Raw genomic sequence first — 15,396 nt, forward strand, 5'->3', positions numbered from 1 at the left:
GTCTTAAAAATAACCTGCAATTTATTTTTTAATAAAACATAGGTAAGGTGATAGTACAAAGTCTCCTATACAGTCAAAACCAGATAGACAGCAATAAAATCATTGCAGTTTTCTTTCTTGCACTCCCATGGGAATTCATTATAGTGAAACACAGGGGAATCTTCTGTGCTTTAAGAAGAATTAAATAAATGCAGTGATGTAAAAATTATTGAAAAAAGTAGAACTTCATAAAGAACTAGGTTCCTTGCAACATACAGAGGCTTCAAAATTACATTAGAGGTGAGTTCCTGGTTTTAGCACAACTTTGCTTCCTAAGTTTTTAGGGACAATAAAAGTCCTATTTTGTGCTGGATTACCATAAGTGTGGATAGTTGTTTTAAAATGTAAAGGAAAGAAATTTATTAAGAATAAGGTGCAAAATGGGAAAACACCAATGATTTAAAAGGCATTAGACAGCAAAATTATGACAAGTTTAGTTGTGGTGTCCTTGCAGAAACATAGGAAGCATTTCCAGCCTGCAGGAGTTTTGAATCTAATTCTTCTGATTTCCAGTCTTATTTATTTATTTATTTATAATCTCTGAAATGGGGAAAAATATCTATTTAGTGCTGCCTTCTGGAAAACCAGATGTTATTATGCAGAGCATCCCAATGAAATTCCTGTACTCAGAAATGCAAATCTTCTGATGGAAATGCTCTGCTCTTTAGCTGAGCTACATGCCTAAAACCAAGGAGTGTGCGGCTCTGTGTTTGCCCTGAACAAGTGCCTTTTATCTCTTTAACTGCCTGCAGAACTCTGTTTTTATCAGGGCTATGTTAAAACCAATAATTTATGTTCCTCCTTGGGCAGCTAATGACCCAGATTTGAAAATGGGCTCTTCTGTTCTCCTTTCTTTTGTTCTCTGCTCAAAAAAACCCCCTCTTTCTTGAAAAGGGAAATGAATCAAAACAAATAATAGAGATTTAGTCAGGTCCTTAAAAGCATGAGTCCTCAGATTTTTATGTGCACGAGTGGAAGATTGCCCATACAGTGATGCTGTTGATGGTGGTGATGTGAAGGGTTGTGCAGCAGACAAGGAACAGGGTATGTTTACTCTCCCCCCATTTTTTGAAGAGATGCCCATCATCACCACAGTCCATTGACCCCTTGGAAGATGTCTACAGCATCACAAGGATGACAGACAAAAAGCCCTGCTGCCTTGTGTGCGATTTCACTTTATTTTTCCTGATGTCAGAAAACAGAAATGTCACCTCCAGTGAATTAGATCCATGTGTACATCAAGATACAGCTCAGAGTCTTCTGTTCTCATGTGGAACTAGAAAATGCATCTTTCACTGAACAGAAAGGGCATTTTTGGACCAAGGTTCCTGGCATGTATCTGAATACTTTTATTCTCCTTTCACATCCGCTTCTGCGCTCTTAAACTTCTCCTCTCTAATGCTTTTTGAAGATCTCATCTTTCTTGTCTTGGATTCCTTTCTTTGAGTCTTCTAAGGGTGCCCTGAGCCTATGACCGTCATTTCAATGACAGTGCTAGCTTCTTTGTGTTATTCACCCCCTCAACTGCTGTAGCAGAAAAAGCAATTTTGATACGCTAAGAGTAAATTTTAGCAGAAAGAACATATGTTGTGGTTCTGTAGTTGCTAATTTCTGCCGGTGAAGTGAATTATTTAAAAGTGAATAAATTAATTAGGTACACTAAGCATTCAGCCTATTTTCATGGCTTGGTTCTCACGTAATTGCTAGAAAGCTGCTCCATTTGGATCGTAAACTTCACAAAAAAGAGTTTTTTATAATCTTTCCACATCCAGTTTGCCCAGCTCAAGAAATGTTTCATTTAAAGAAGTCATTATCTAATGTTTCATTAAAAACATTGCTTATTAAACACTGATTTCTCATGCTGTCCTTCAGCCCTCAGACTTGTAACGCCAAAGTCAATGAAGGTGAGCATCAGTCGAGTGAATGTAGATGTGAACAATCTGTATCAGCCACCCTGGGCTGCCTTTATAATCACTGTGCTCCAGGGTGTAAGTCTGAGGCTAAAATAGACACCAAAGACTTGTCAGAGCAATCATACCCCAAACAGGCTTTTGGCACCATTGTCAGGGAAGAGGGTGTTGCTACATGAGGCTGTAGGTGCAAAAAGGGCAAATACTTGTAAAGAGTGACTGGAGAGGTGAATGGCAGGGTCATCCCTCAGGGTGGACAGCTGCAAAGAGTGCGGCTCCAAGCTGCAAACTGTGGGAGCCTGGGAAAGTGTTTCAGGGAAAGATGACTATAAATAAGTTAACTCTAGTTTTCTTTCTAAATCAGCTACTGTCCAAGTCACCACAGTGAACTGGATGGACTTTGGGTCTGATCCAATACAGATATTATTATGACCATAGATATCACAAGAGAATCACAGATGTATGTTTGGGGTGAGTGTGTATGGGTTTGAAGGTTTACCATGTTTCCTAGGTTTGAGGTAGTTGTTGTCTCCTTCTAAAGCTTTTATTTGGCCCTAGGGTACTTTTGCGCTCTTATCCTTATTACAAAATAATGCAGCTTTTTGTTTATCTTTTACTTCTTTTCCTTAGATATATTGTATGGTATGTTAGAATCGCAACATTAACTTTGTACTAGATAATTTCATTCTCATTTCCAACTTTCTGAACAGGACTATAAAACAGGCAAGTGTGGTGCTTGGAGAATTTCCATCCAGTCGTACACTACACCTGCTGCAGAGTGGGAGGGGAACCTGGGAGTTTATACCCTGCAATGTGAATACTGACAAAAGTTTAAAAACAAGATCAACAACAAAACAAGCTCATTATTCATAACCCTCACTCATAATTCTTAATAACTTGATTGCAGATGCTTCCCAATATCCTGAGCAACAACAAGGGCACAAAGCCTGGTGCAAAAATCTTACCGAGTGTTTTGTAGCTGCCATTTTATTTACCAGTTAAAAATGGAGCAGTTGTCCTTTAAGCCAGTGACTGCTGGTGCTGCTGGTGCTGCCGGTGCCAGTGGAGTGCTGTGAGGGACAGGTGGCTCAGGAGCAAAAGGAGGCTTTTGTAATTGCTTGGCAGGGCAGAGCTGTATTAGAGTGCAGCAGCAGTTGGCAGATTGGATTAACGCTCTCCTAGGGGTGAGATCTGGCACACGAGCTGTATGTTAATACCTGTAGCCTAAGTTGGTTCTGGAGCTGCATTTGTAACAAAAAGAGCATCCACTTAACGCCACCATGTCACAAAGTCATAAATCCTAAAGCCACCCTTGAAATTCCCTTTCAGCATTGTCAGCAGTATAAGGCTCTCAAAAGTGTAATGTGGAAACATACCTTTTAATAAAGAATTATTATCATGAAACAACTGAGATCGATAATCAGTTTGTGGAACATGAAGTAACAGCATTATCTTACAACACTGCAGTCCAGCTATTACTGTAGTAGATGTTGCCATCACACTTTATTTATGGTTATTTTGCAAACTAGAGATGACACTATTTGTGAAGGAGTAGCTCCTTGGCTTTGCTGGTTCAGAGACCTTTGGTTTGGTGGCTGGAAAATCAGCTTCTAATCCCAGCACTCCCCCTGTATGTTTGTGGGAGAGATTTACATACTAACTGTGCATGTTGCCTGCAGCGCATGACCCTATTAAAACCAGCTTGAGTTTGAGTTACAAACACTTCTAAAATGCAAGTCCCCATGGCGTGAATGTGCTGTCCCTTCCTGATGTCACCTTGATGTGAGATTGCTGCTGGTCCGAGAAAGCCTCTCCAGTGTGGGTGTAGGGCACACACAGCACCGCACGACTAGAGAGCTGTTCTGGTTGCCCTCTACGCACCAAGGACAAGCTTGTAGAGAAAGGCTCCTTCAGGCTCATATGACAATGTTTTAATTTTCAGTCTTAGAGATTGAATTGTTGAAAGACTTGAAAAACAGAGCTATGTGAAGACTCTTCCTGATGATCCACTGCCTCTTGTGTTCTTCCACTCTCCATCCCTTTTACATAGCATTTTATTCCCGTCTTCCAAAAACAATTTTTAAAATTCCTTCCTGGTTCTGAAGATACCCAATCTCTGACCCTTGATTTCCTACGAAATTGGGTAGCAGTGGAGCAGCTCCTTATTCACACTGATGTATCTGAGATGAGGTGCTAACCCCTTGGGTCTCTGTGAGACTTTGCTTTATGTTGGCTGTGTCATTTCATCCAGGCATGGATGCGTTGCTGGGTCAGGATTCTCCCCTCCTCTTCAAAGGAAAATGTTTTCTTCCCATAAATCAACTCTAATATGTGCACCCCCCAGGTGTATGTCTTGCTCCTTTTGCCCAAACATTCATTTAAGTTAGTTCCTCTGGAACACAGAGACAATTATAGCAAAGGCAAACAGTTGCCAAATGCTCTGTATGTCAATTGACCCAGAGACCCCTTCTTCTTATCGCCTTTCCTGCTCAAACCCATTTCCCCCGTCCCTGCCCTTTTCTGAGCTCCCCAGACCGTCCCAGAGCAGCACGGCACCCTCAGTGTGCACTTTTCATGGGTGTGACCTCCTGCCACATATGGCTGATCTGCTGAATACAGTGCAGTGGGTAAGAGCATCCCAGATCAGGTGTTTGATAAGAGCTGTTTGGCCTGCCAGCTGAAACAATGCACAGGAAATGCTTGTTGATTGCATTTCATTATGGTTTCCCTAATTTATTAGAGGCACAAAGAGAAATGGGCAGTGTTCCTTGGAGGGCTGTAGAAACAGGTTGGCACACGGCATGAGACTGTATTAGAGGCACATTACTTGGGAAGTGATAAAGTATAAAGGGATAATTCAATGTAGAGACAAAAGAGAATTTGCTGTCTCAGAAGAAAACAAAATAGGTCAGTATCGCAATGAATTTGAAAGGTGAGAATGTTGAAAAGACCTCAAATTATATGGCTTTATTGATTTGTTTGGTTCATGAAAGCAATCGAGCTTCACTGAGTGTAGGGTACAAAATACCAGTATGGATTTTGGTGTGGTTTTTTTATTACAGTGACACAAAAGGAATAGATAGCATGTGCTTTTTCAGAGAATCTTATTCCAGGCTGGTTACTATGGAGTGCCTGTTAGCAATAAAATGGTGGTAATACTTTACTAAAATAGTTGGGCTGGGGAGAATACTGCTGACCAGTCTGTCTTCACTGATGGAAAAAAATGAAAAGACCATTACCTAACTGCCCACTAACCATGCCTCAGCCAGAGGCAACCCCCTGTGCTCTAAATCACAAATACACGGGAGAATGAGAGATCAGACATTGAGCAAAACATTACCAAGAAGTTGGTGGTCAGTTACAGGAATGGATGTTTCCTCTCTTTGGAGGGTCAGTGCAACACATAATGGGAAAAGAAGGATTTCATCTCAACAGAATGGAAGGGTTCAAGTTATTCATCAGTTTTCGGATTGTAGAGCCCCAACAAAACCAATTGTAGCAGGAAGAATTTTGATCAAGGCAAATGTTTACTCATTAAGTGAAAATTTAGTCTTTGATGTTGACTTTCATCAAAAATAAAGAAAATTCCACAAGCAGGTACAGTGACCTGTTTTGATTCTCCACAGAATGTCATAAAGAAGTTTGGCAGCGAGGTACTTTTAGTCAGACAGTTATCCTTTACTCTACTGGAAGATTTGTACGAATGACGTAATTACCATATAAAGATACCACAATATTTGCTTGTTGGTGACTGACCAATAGAAGAATCAATGTGACAATGGGGCAGCGACTTGGGTCATCCTTCACTGTGCGCGGTATGTGCATATAGGAGAAGGAAACACAACCTCTGGCTAACACTTGCTGTGATTTTCCTTCTGAACTAGTTTTTTCCTCCCTTTCATGCCATCGTTAGATAACGGTTTACGAAATACCTGAGCTGTTTGCCAATGCAGAGCAGAAACCTTCCTGCGTTCTACTTTATCCTCTTTTCCCTCTTAATTTGTCAACTTCAGAGCCTGGTTAAATATCACAGATATTAAAGGCCAAATGGCAAATCATCTTTTACCTGCATATTTTGCATCACAGCATGAGTTACCGTTTAAGGGTGCCAGGACCATTTTGAAAGGTGGAGTATGTAATTATGTCAAATGTTTGGGATTATTCGATTGGTTTGACATTCATACGTGCATTTGGAGATTTGTCTGCTCGTAGCACAAGTAGGGAAATGGGCTATATAATCCAATTCCAGCAAATGTCTTTTTAGAGACTCTTCATGGGAAACCCTTTTCATGGATCTGGCAGTTCCTGTTCCACTGGCCACTTGTGCTGTATTTTTACTGTCTTACTATAGAGTATAAAAGGGAATAGATTATAAAGATAATTTAGGTATGTTGAGAATCCTGAGGGGATCTATTATTCTGAGATATACTTTATTGTTATAGAATGAAAAGGGAATCCTTTTACCCCGAAAACTACTGAGTGCTTTATGATTAATTACATAAAATATATTCTTGCTATTTTCAGACTTTAGCCAACTGTTGTACAGTTGTATTTCTGATGACTATTTAAGTGTTCATTTTTATTTGGGGGTGCTGGGATAACTTTTTGGATGAAATGTGTGATTCCTGAAAATGAAGAAAGACACTAAAAACTAGAAATTTTGTATTAAGCCTTGCAAACTGCTTTGTAACACAGCTTGCACTTCTACACTGCCCTGTAGCTGTTCCTTTCAAACTCTAAGTTTTGTGGGATTCTTTGTGAATTTTCTAGATAATTCTTTAATGTAAATAACATTACTGCATGAAGGACCAGGTGGCTCTGGAGTCATTCAGAAAATTGTTGCAAAGGATGTTTTATTCCTGTATTTATCAAGTAAGTAATAATCGTGAGATCATGGCAGCCAGTCCACCTGGGTTTAATCTGAGATCCACCAGCTGAGTGGTAAGACCCTAAATTAGCTGTTTTGATAGAACAGCCTATTGGAAGATGAGAGTTTTGGGCTGATCTGGGGAGTCGTCTTCTAAGGGCTTTTCCCCCCCTTCTTTGCTTGTAAACCTCCTTGAAAGAAAGTCTGCATGTGCCTCTTGCTTGTATTGATTCAGCACCTTCTCACGCAAACGTAAAAGAAAGCATTTCGATAAGTGCTGATTACTGCTAGTGCTAGCACGGTATCAGCCCACAAAGCGTGATGGGAACTGGCAGAGAAGATGGACATATGAACTAAACTCTTCCTTTTTTTCTGATGCTAGTGATAAATCCTCAGCAGGTAGTGTAATCTTTCCTAGCAGACAAAATATACTGAAGACACACTTCACAATCTCCTAAAAATTCCCTAATTTCCATCTAAACCCTTTCTTAATCCTTAGTGAGTTGCATGGGCAGTGCCAAATTGAAAATAATGGTGACAATTTCCAACTTTTAACGAAAAGTCACTGAAGGCAAAGGCTCTGTGTGTCCAGCTTGTGTCTGTGTGACAAACCAGGTGAGATGTAGGGAGGTAACCAGGATCCTGCCTGTCTTTTTGGACTTACATCAAGCATTTGCACAGTTGCTTTTGGGCAAGAACAAGAGCTATATATTCTAATTTAAAGTATATGAATAGTCACAATTAATAAATGAGTCCAAATCCATTATATTCTTAAATAACATATATTTTCTATGTAAGTAAGCCCCGCTGGACTAGGACCTGTATCCTTGGAGATGAAGAAGTGCTTTCAAGGAGATATTACTCTCCCATTCACACCATACTTTGTGCTGCAATGATGTGGCACAGAAATGGCTTCTTCCATTTTGTTTCTGTAGCTTGTAGGAACTACAGTTTACTTGTTATTTTGGAACTGATGACAGGGGAGAGGCGGATGCTCTTCTCTGCTGCTTCTTCTCTGCAGTGGTTGCATATCTGCTGTCATCTGGTCAGGTCCAGGTTTCTTTTGCTGATTACATGAAATGACGTCAGTGTCTTCACAACAGTGTTGCCATATACAATTAGTCCTGTATTTTTCTGAATTTTAGAGAAATAATTGCCTTTCCAAGGCTTAAGTGGAAACAGATAGATCTGTGTCCTAGACCCTTTATGACTTCAGTGTAAACATGCACATGGTGCAGAGCATAGTGTAGGTTGAAAGTAAGCAAGATCTGTGCTGTGACCTTGCATGAGAAGCCCAGTGGGAGAGTGTTTCTGACACAGTGGTTTTAGTATGATGAGTTTTACAGCACTCATTGGTCACAGCTGGCATGGGAGCTTTTGTGACCTGATCTTGGTAATACCTAGAACCCTTCAGAGCAGTCTCAAACCTGTTCTAACTTAAGTTGGCAGGATGACTTGGCACACAGGGTCTACACAGAGAAACAGTTGCCAAAAACTCCTCTACCTTCAAATATGCCTCTCTACTGAGAGGAGCTGTGTGCTTCTGAGATCCAGCCAAAAATAAGGGCTAAGAGCATCAAATCAAGAATCACAGAATCAGTGTAACGGCCTTTACCACACCCCTTGGATAGAGAAGGGAAACACAGAGAGTTAATACGGTTATTTTTGTTGGCTAAGCCTCAGAAACGGAGAGGTTAAATGAAATGAATACTAACTTTTAAGCACTGTCCTCTGTCTGAGGCTTAGATTTCAGCAGAATGCTCATCTCTTTCCTGCAGTTTTCCCTGGTGTGGGGTTTTCCTACTGGTAAGTGAATAGCCTAATTCAGCTTGACCCCAGCAGAAATTTTAGTTGAGATATTAAGCAGACATAGTCGTCCTCTTGAACAGTTAAAATAACTTCATTTGGTTTGCATATCTGAGAGAAAACGGCCTTTTCATTTCCCGGAAAGACATTAAGTGATGTTTCTCTTGGATTCCTGTCTGCTTAGGAGAGGTGCTCACAGCGTGTTTTCCAAACAGGTTTGAAATAGTAGAGATGGGAAGGACTTCTGAGCTGCATGTGCTCTTGTCGTTAAGAACTACAATAATAATAAATGTCTGATCCTGAAATCTTTGCAAGCCTACTGATTTTAAGGATTTATTTGAGAAAGGATTGCTTCCGTGAATGAACCCTGCCAGCTGCAAGCCTTTGAAGACTACATGCTACACACACAGCTGATGGGAGATATTTTAGGGTCCGGCCAAAGACCCAAGAGGATGACAAATGATGTTCAAAAAATGAAGCCGTTTTTTGAGAGTCCCACAACTTTTGTTTTCCCCACTCCTAAAATCTCACAGCAAAGAAAATGTTTTACCTCAGTCTCTATTAATGGCTCTAAGACAGCTCTAAACTCTCTGGCGTGGCTGTGGGGACCCTGTACCACAAGCAGGGACACCAGCAGATGTCCAGCCCAAAAATTCCCTGGCTGTTTCTTTTCCCACCAGCTGCCACTTCTCTCTATTTTCCCCTGAAGGCATCTGTTCATAGTCATTTTGGGGGCTGGCTTCTGCCTCTGTTTCTCATAGCTGACAACACAGCATGACCTGTTACCTTGAACACCAGTCCTTGCCTCAGATCACGATTTATATATCTACATAATCTTCTACATCCTACTGCCAGGACATCTGAAAAGAAAAGTTAGCTCAGAATTTAATGGCAATGTATTATTTAGATTTTCAGCTCTGTAGACAAATTTATTCTTCCAGTGGATTTTCTTTAAAGAATCTTAGCAGTTTTAGAACTTCACCAAAGCTGGAATAAAAGCTTAGGCCACATGCATCAGCCAGGTCTCCAATATCAGCATTATAAGATTCAAGAGCTCTTTGGTATGATTGGATGTAGATGAGATTAATGGTAATTTATCTGGCATCATCTGAAACAGGTCTTTAAAAAGGGCAGGATCTAAACAGAATCTAAAAAGGACACCTGTACTAAAATAAATGCTAGCTTGCAGTGAATTCGCTTGTGTTCCTAGACCTTCTCTGATACCAATACACCAGAGGCTCTCCTTGCTGGAGGTGTCTTTACGTAACTGAATGCCTAAAAGGAGATATGATTTTGGGATGTAACCTGATGATGTCCTTATTATGAAGGGAGTGAATTGCACAGGGGAAGAAGGGAATCACATCAATCTGGCATCAGTCTCTGCATTTCATAGGCAGAAATCCAGTGCTTTCACCCCTATACTCTGGTAGTAGCTTTTTTTCAGGGGGTTAATGCATAGGATTTAGTGTTTGAATTCAAATTGTAACAGAGAAGTTTGTTTTAATATCTACAGGATGATGTGCCTTGTATCTATCTGCCTCTCTACTGAGCCCCCAAAAGATGTAAGCCTGCCCTCGAGACCGATGGGTAGTAAATCATGCTTACTTGTCTGTGATGCTAGCCCTGTGCTTGGGATGGCCACTGCTGAGGCTGCCAGCACCATCCAGGGCATCTCATGGTTTCCTGGCATAAAAAAAAAAAATGTGCAAAACCAGAGGTACCTAGGAAAAATAATTTTGATCAGACAAACTTGACTGGTGAAGCAATGATTGTAAGAGGACTCATTTATTTTAGTATTTAGTAGCATACAGTAACAGGACAGAACTGCAAAAGGGAATGCCTGTATTAGACGTGTATAAAGTTATTCATATTTAGACCTTTCACACTAGTGCCCCGACTCTTGTGTGGCTCAGCATTGCTCGCCTTGGGCAACAACAGATTAGGGATTAGGGATTGCATTGTCACAAGTGGAAAATCACCAACTCTTAAACCACTGATGAGACTGGTATTAGTATTTGCTACTGAGGAAATAAGTAATGAACTCTCCCTTCTGAGATGACCTGCCATGCAAACTGACAAGCTCCTCCCCAGGGTCCAAAGTGCAAATTGATATGAAGATGCAGCTTAGCAGGTCAAACAAATGTGAGGTCAGCCTTACACCCTAAGTCAATAAGGTTTTGTTTGCTGACTGACAGGGGTCTTATAACCCACTCTGAGATCACCCAGCATCACTCCCTGTTTTATTTATGTGGGAATAAAACAAAAAAATATGCATTGTATCCCTGTTGTGTCTAGTTATAATGATGGAGAATGTCTCCTGCTGACCAAGGTGTCCTCATTAATGATTGTTCTATATTTAGCCCTTGCAGAGACCATGTGCCCCCAGTTTAATCAAAGACCTGGTAGTCATGGTAACAACACAGAGCATCTGGATGTATACGATTTGCCAAACACTGTAATAAAGTGCAAGATGAAAAGAACACACAACAGCGTTAGGTGAATTAATGTTTTGTTCTTTTCTACTACAGATTTTGAAGTGTTTATAGGATCTCCCTAGCCATAAATGCTAGATTGTTTTTGCAGAAAGAGAACCCTCTTAACACAGGTGAGAATTACTAACCTCTTTTTTGTTGTTGTTTTCTTTCTTAATTTCGTTTTGCAGGTGTATCAACATTCTTATACGGCATATTATGTCCTCAGCAAAATACCTCATGGGTAAGCAATTTTTCAATGTCTTCATTTTAAAACTCATCCATTAAGAACTCTGCAGAATAATGTGTATCGTGACAAATGGTTTCCTGTGACATCCCTTTGCAACAGTCTGGCATTCAGCTGCAGCAGCCACTGAGCTGTGTGTTGTACAAAAGATGACATAGTCTGGAAACAGAAGTACTCAGCTTCCCCAGAGAGTCAGACTACATGAATTTCATATTCCAGTTTTCAAGTTTTTGGCTAGAATTTAGATGTGTTGGTGTCTGGCTGAGAGCCGCGGTTGGCCACTCCCCAGAGCACTGTCAGAGGATCTATCCAGGGGTGTTTAGTCCCTTAAATTTGGTCAGAACTGAGGCATTGCCCTTCAGTTTTGGGTCTCTTGGCAGATTCCCTTGATACAAATGCTCTCTCTAGCATCCTATCCGAAGGCAGATAGATCGGTAGTCTGTTCCCAGGGTCCTGATGCTGCTTAGATACATACAATTATACTGAAGCTATGAGCCTTTGGGTTTATAGTTTATCTTTTCAGAGAGTGCAAGGTAAGTGCAGACAAACAAGAATGCCATGTAGGCTTTACACAACATTTGTAAACTTAATGAAAGTATATTGCTTCACCTAAAGCATGTAGCATGAAAGGTTACATATCATTACAAGTACTAAACTTCCATCACACAATGTCTCTTCATTTAGGTCCCCCTGCGCTCTGGAGGTCCTGAGGTAGGCTTGGTGTTTAACACAGGCACCAGTTAGCTTCAGGGGATCCTTCTTTAGCTTTGATTATTCACAGTTTTTTAAATCCCCCTTTCTCAGCTTTGTTTTTGTGGTGCTGCAGGTTACCTGAGGCTCCAACTCAATCACCCTGCAGTTCATCTCACCTGTCTTGTTTCTCTAGAGTTTAGCCCATAGTTTCTACCTGCTTTTCACTTTAAAAATACCTTTTTTTTTTATATGCATGCTTTAAGGACTGGCCCAGCTGGTCAGGAATGGGTCACTGCTGTACCAATAAGACGCATGTAGGCATATGATGATACATGCTGTTTCAGAGTGACATTTCCACAGCATCAATGGATATGCATAAGTTCCACAGCAAAAGTCCTCAAATCATTGTCAGTAAATACAAAGCTAAAAGCCAGGAAGCTAATGCCAGGTTGTGTGTTTTAAAGCATCATGTTGGTGATAACTGTGTAGCAATGGTAAAAAGGGACAGTATAGTTGTGCTCTGCCATTTCTGTAGATAACCAGATAACTCAGGCTGAAAAAGCTTTTCCAAGGTCCAACCTCCTGCTCAAAGCAGGTTACTCAGAGCTTTATCCAGCTGGGTTTTGAAAACTTGCAGGGATGGGGACTGCACAGCCTCACTGGGCAACCTGTCCCGCTGCCCAGCTGTTCTCATGGGCAGAAAGTTTCTCCTTATATCCAGTCTGAACCTCCCTTTTCAGTTTATATCCACTCTCTCTCACCCATACCACCATATTAAATGAATTACTCTGTCGGTTTGTGACCAATGGAGCAGAGTCTGGTTGGAGGCCCGTAACTAGTGGTGCTCCCCAGGGCTCTGTGCTGGGTCCAGTCCTGTTCCACATAGTCATCAATGACCTGGACGAAGGGACAGAGTGTACCCTCAGCAAGTTCAGTGACGATACCAAGCTGGGAGGAGTGGCTGATACACCAGAAGGCTGTGCTGCCATCCAGCGAGACCTGGACAGGCTGGAGAGCTGGGCCGAGGGGAACCTCATGAAATTCAACAAGAGCCAGTGCAAGGTCCTGCCCCTGGGGAGGAACAACCCCCCGCACCAGCACAGACTGGGGGTTGACCTGCTGGAAAGTGGCTCTGCTGAGAAGGCCCTGGGAGTGCTGGTGGGCAGCAAGGTGACCATAAGCCAGCACTGCGCCCTTGTGGCCAAGAAGGCCAGCGGTGTCCTGGGGTGCATTAAAAGGAGTGTGGCCAGCAGGTCGAAGGAGGTTATCCTCCCCCTCTACTCTGCCCTAGTGAGGGCATATTTGGAGTCCTTTGTCCAGTTCTGGGCCTCCCAGTTTAAGAAGGATGCGGAACTGCTCAAGCAAGTCCAGCAGAGAGCTACCAAGATGATCAGGGGACTGGAGCATCTCCCTTGTGAGGAAAGGCTGAGAGACTTGGGTTTGTTCAGCCTGAACAAGAGAAGACTGAGGGGGGGTTTCGTCAATATCTATAAATATCTAAAGGGTGGGTGTCAGAACGATGGGACTAGGCTCTTTTCAATAGTCCCCAATGACAGGCCAAGGGTCAAAGTGCACAAGTTCCACCTGAACATGAGGAAAAATGTCTTTCCCGTGCGGGTGCCAGAGCAGCGGCACAGGATGCCCAGGGAGGCTGTGGAGTCTCCATCCCTGGACACATTCAAACGCCGCTTGGATGCATTCCTGTGCCCCCTGCTCTGCGTGTCCCTGGTCAAGCAGGAGCGTTGGACAAGATGATCTCCAGAGGTCCCTTCCAACACCTGCCGTTCTGTGATTCTGTGATCCTGTAATTCTGTCTGTGACTTAGGAAAACACTGAGGCAGGACCTAAAGTCCTGCTGATTTCTGCATTCATGGGCCAGGTGCCTGCCCCTGAGAGAAGGCAGGATCCTGGCCATGCCTGTGTGCTCAGTGTTTCCTGCTGCTCTTTGTAGGCAGCTCCTACTATGCCTGTGCACAGTGGACCAGCAGCCTTCCTACTGGGGGGTCCTCAGGGGACCTTACTGTTTAACACAGGAGTGATGATTTAAGGGCAAAAGTCCTAGAAGTCAGACATTGCAGCACCTACATTTTCAAGGCCCATGCCCTCTTTCCAATCCAGTTTCTCTGGTACAGTAACTAGTGGTTTTAACAATAGAGAAGTACAGATTCAATGGCAAATATAAACATATCTCTCAGCATGTTTTCCTTGTAGTTACATTCAGGTGTTCCTCAAAGATAAGTCTCAGCACACATTTGTACACACACACACACACACACACACAAACCCAGAAAAAACAAAACACAGCATCAAAAAAAAAACCCAAACAACAACAAAAGCTGAAATAATTTTCTTTGACTTCTACCTAGCAACAGAGAAACATGTTTGTGTACAAACAATCTGTATGGAGACATACATGTTTTAAAATCTGTGAGCCCTGGAGCCTGTGAAGCCTGTGTCCCTACAGCTTGTGTCTTGTGATAGACTCACCACAAAAAATTATGAGCTCAAGGTTAAGTTGTTTCCATGCACAGCTGGAACATGGGAATTAGGAGAATTCTCACCATCGTCCATGTCAAAGCTCTGGTGTCCCAGTGTGACATGCTCCAGACTTCTTCAGTCTCTTTCCTTCCCTGCCTGAATCTGGTCTTCATTTTTGCTTTTCTTTCCTTTTTTTTTTTTTTTCAGGAACTTACTGGATTTATTTAATTTTTGAAAACTCCATTTTTCTGGCAATTTATCTAAAATTAGCTTGTGGGCTGAAATGGTGCTGAGCAACAGGACGAACACACAGCATGAGCACATAAGCTTTGTATCTGCAGTAAACCTGGCTAAGAGCAAAAGCATTTGACTGACGGCACAGTTCTATTCCATACAAAACAAAGGCAGAAAAAATAGAAGGATCATGTGTTAGAAATTACAAAAATTAATTAATAAAAATACAGTGGTCTAGGCAGTTTTCTACTACTGCCCTATCTTTCGTCATCCTTGGCAACCACTTTCTTTTTCCCCCCAGCTTCAACTATATTGCACGCTCAGCTGTGTTTCACCTTGCTCTCCATGTATTGTTGAGCAATGGTGCAGGCAGTTGGAGGGATGGATGTGTCAGAGAAGTATCCAGAATAAAGGGAAGACTTGGAAAGTGACAGGGTGCCAGAAGGCCCATGGGTGCATCAGGCATTGGCGTCCCCACAGCATGACACAGTGATGGATCAGGCAACCACTGGCAGGAGGAGGGTTGGAGGGACTGCTGCATTTCATGGTAGTACAGGTATCGTTTACGAAGTGGTTTAGGCTGCAGAGATGTATACAGGCATTGCAAACCATATTGTGGAAAGGATGGCACATTACCATTTCCCTGGAGCA

General features: G+C 42.1%; 1 protein-coding gene across 4 annotated transcripts in view; it reads left to right on the top strand.

Annotated features, from left to right (window-relative positions):
- DPP6 (dipeptidyl peptidase like 6) overlaps window positions 1-15,396 on the top strand; it is a 578,451-nt gene that overhangs the window by 433,778 nt on the left and 129,277 nt on the right. For all 4 annotated transcript variants that reach the window (XM_075082347.1, XM_075082346.1, XM_075082349.1 and 1 more), the window contains exon 6: window positions 11,285-11,337. In XM_075082347.1, coding sequence (XP_074938448.1) covers window positions 11,285-11,337 — 53 coding nt within the window. The remainder of the gene's footprint in view (window positions 1-11,284; window positions 11,338-15,396) is intronic.

This window comes from Phalacrocorax aristotelis, chromosome 2, assembly GCF_949628215.1.
Source record: "Phalacrocorax aristotelis chromosome 2, bGulAri2.1, whole genome shotgun sequence".
Taxonomy (NCBI): Eukaryota; Metazoa; Chordata; class Aves; order Suliformes; family Phalacrocoracidae; genus Phalacrocorax; species Phalacrocorax aristotelis.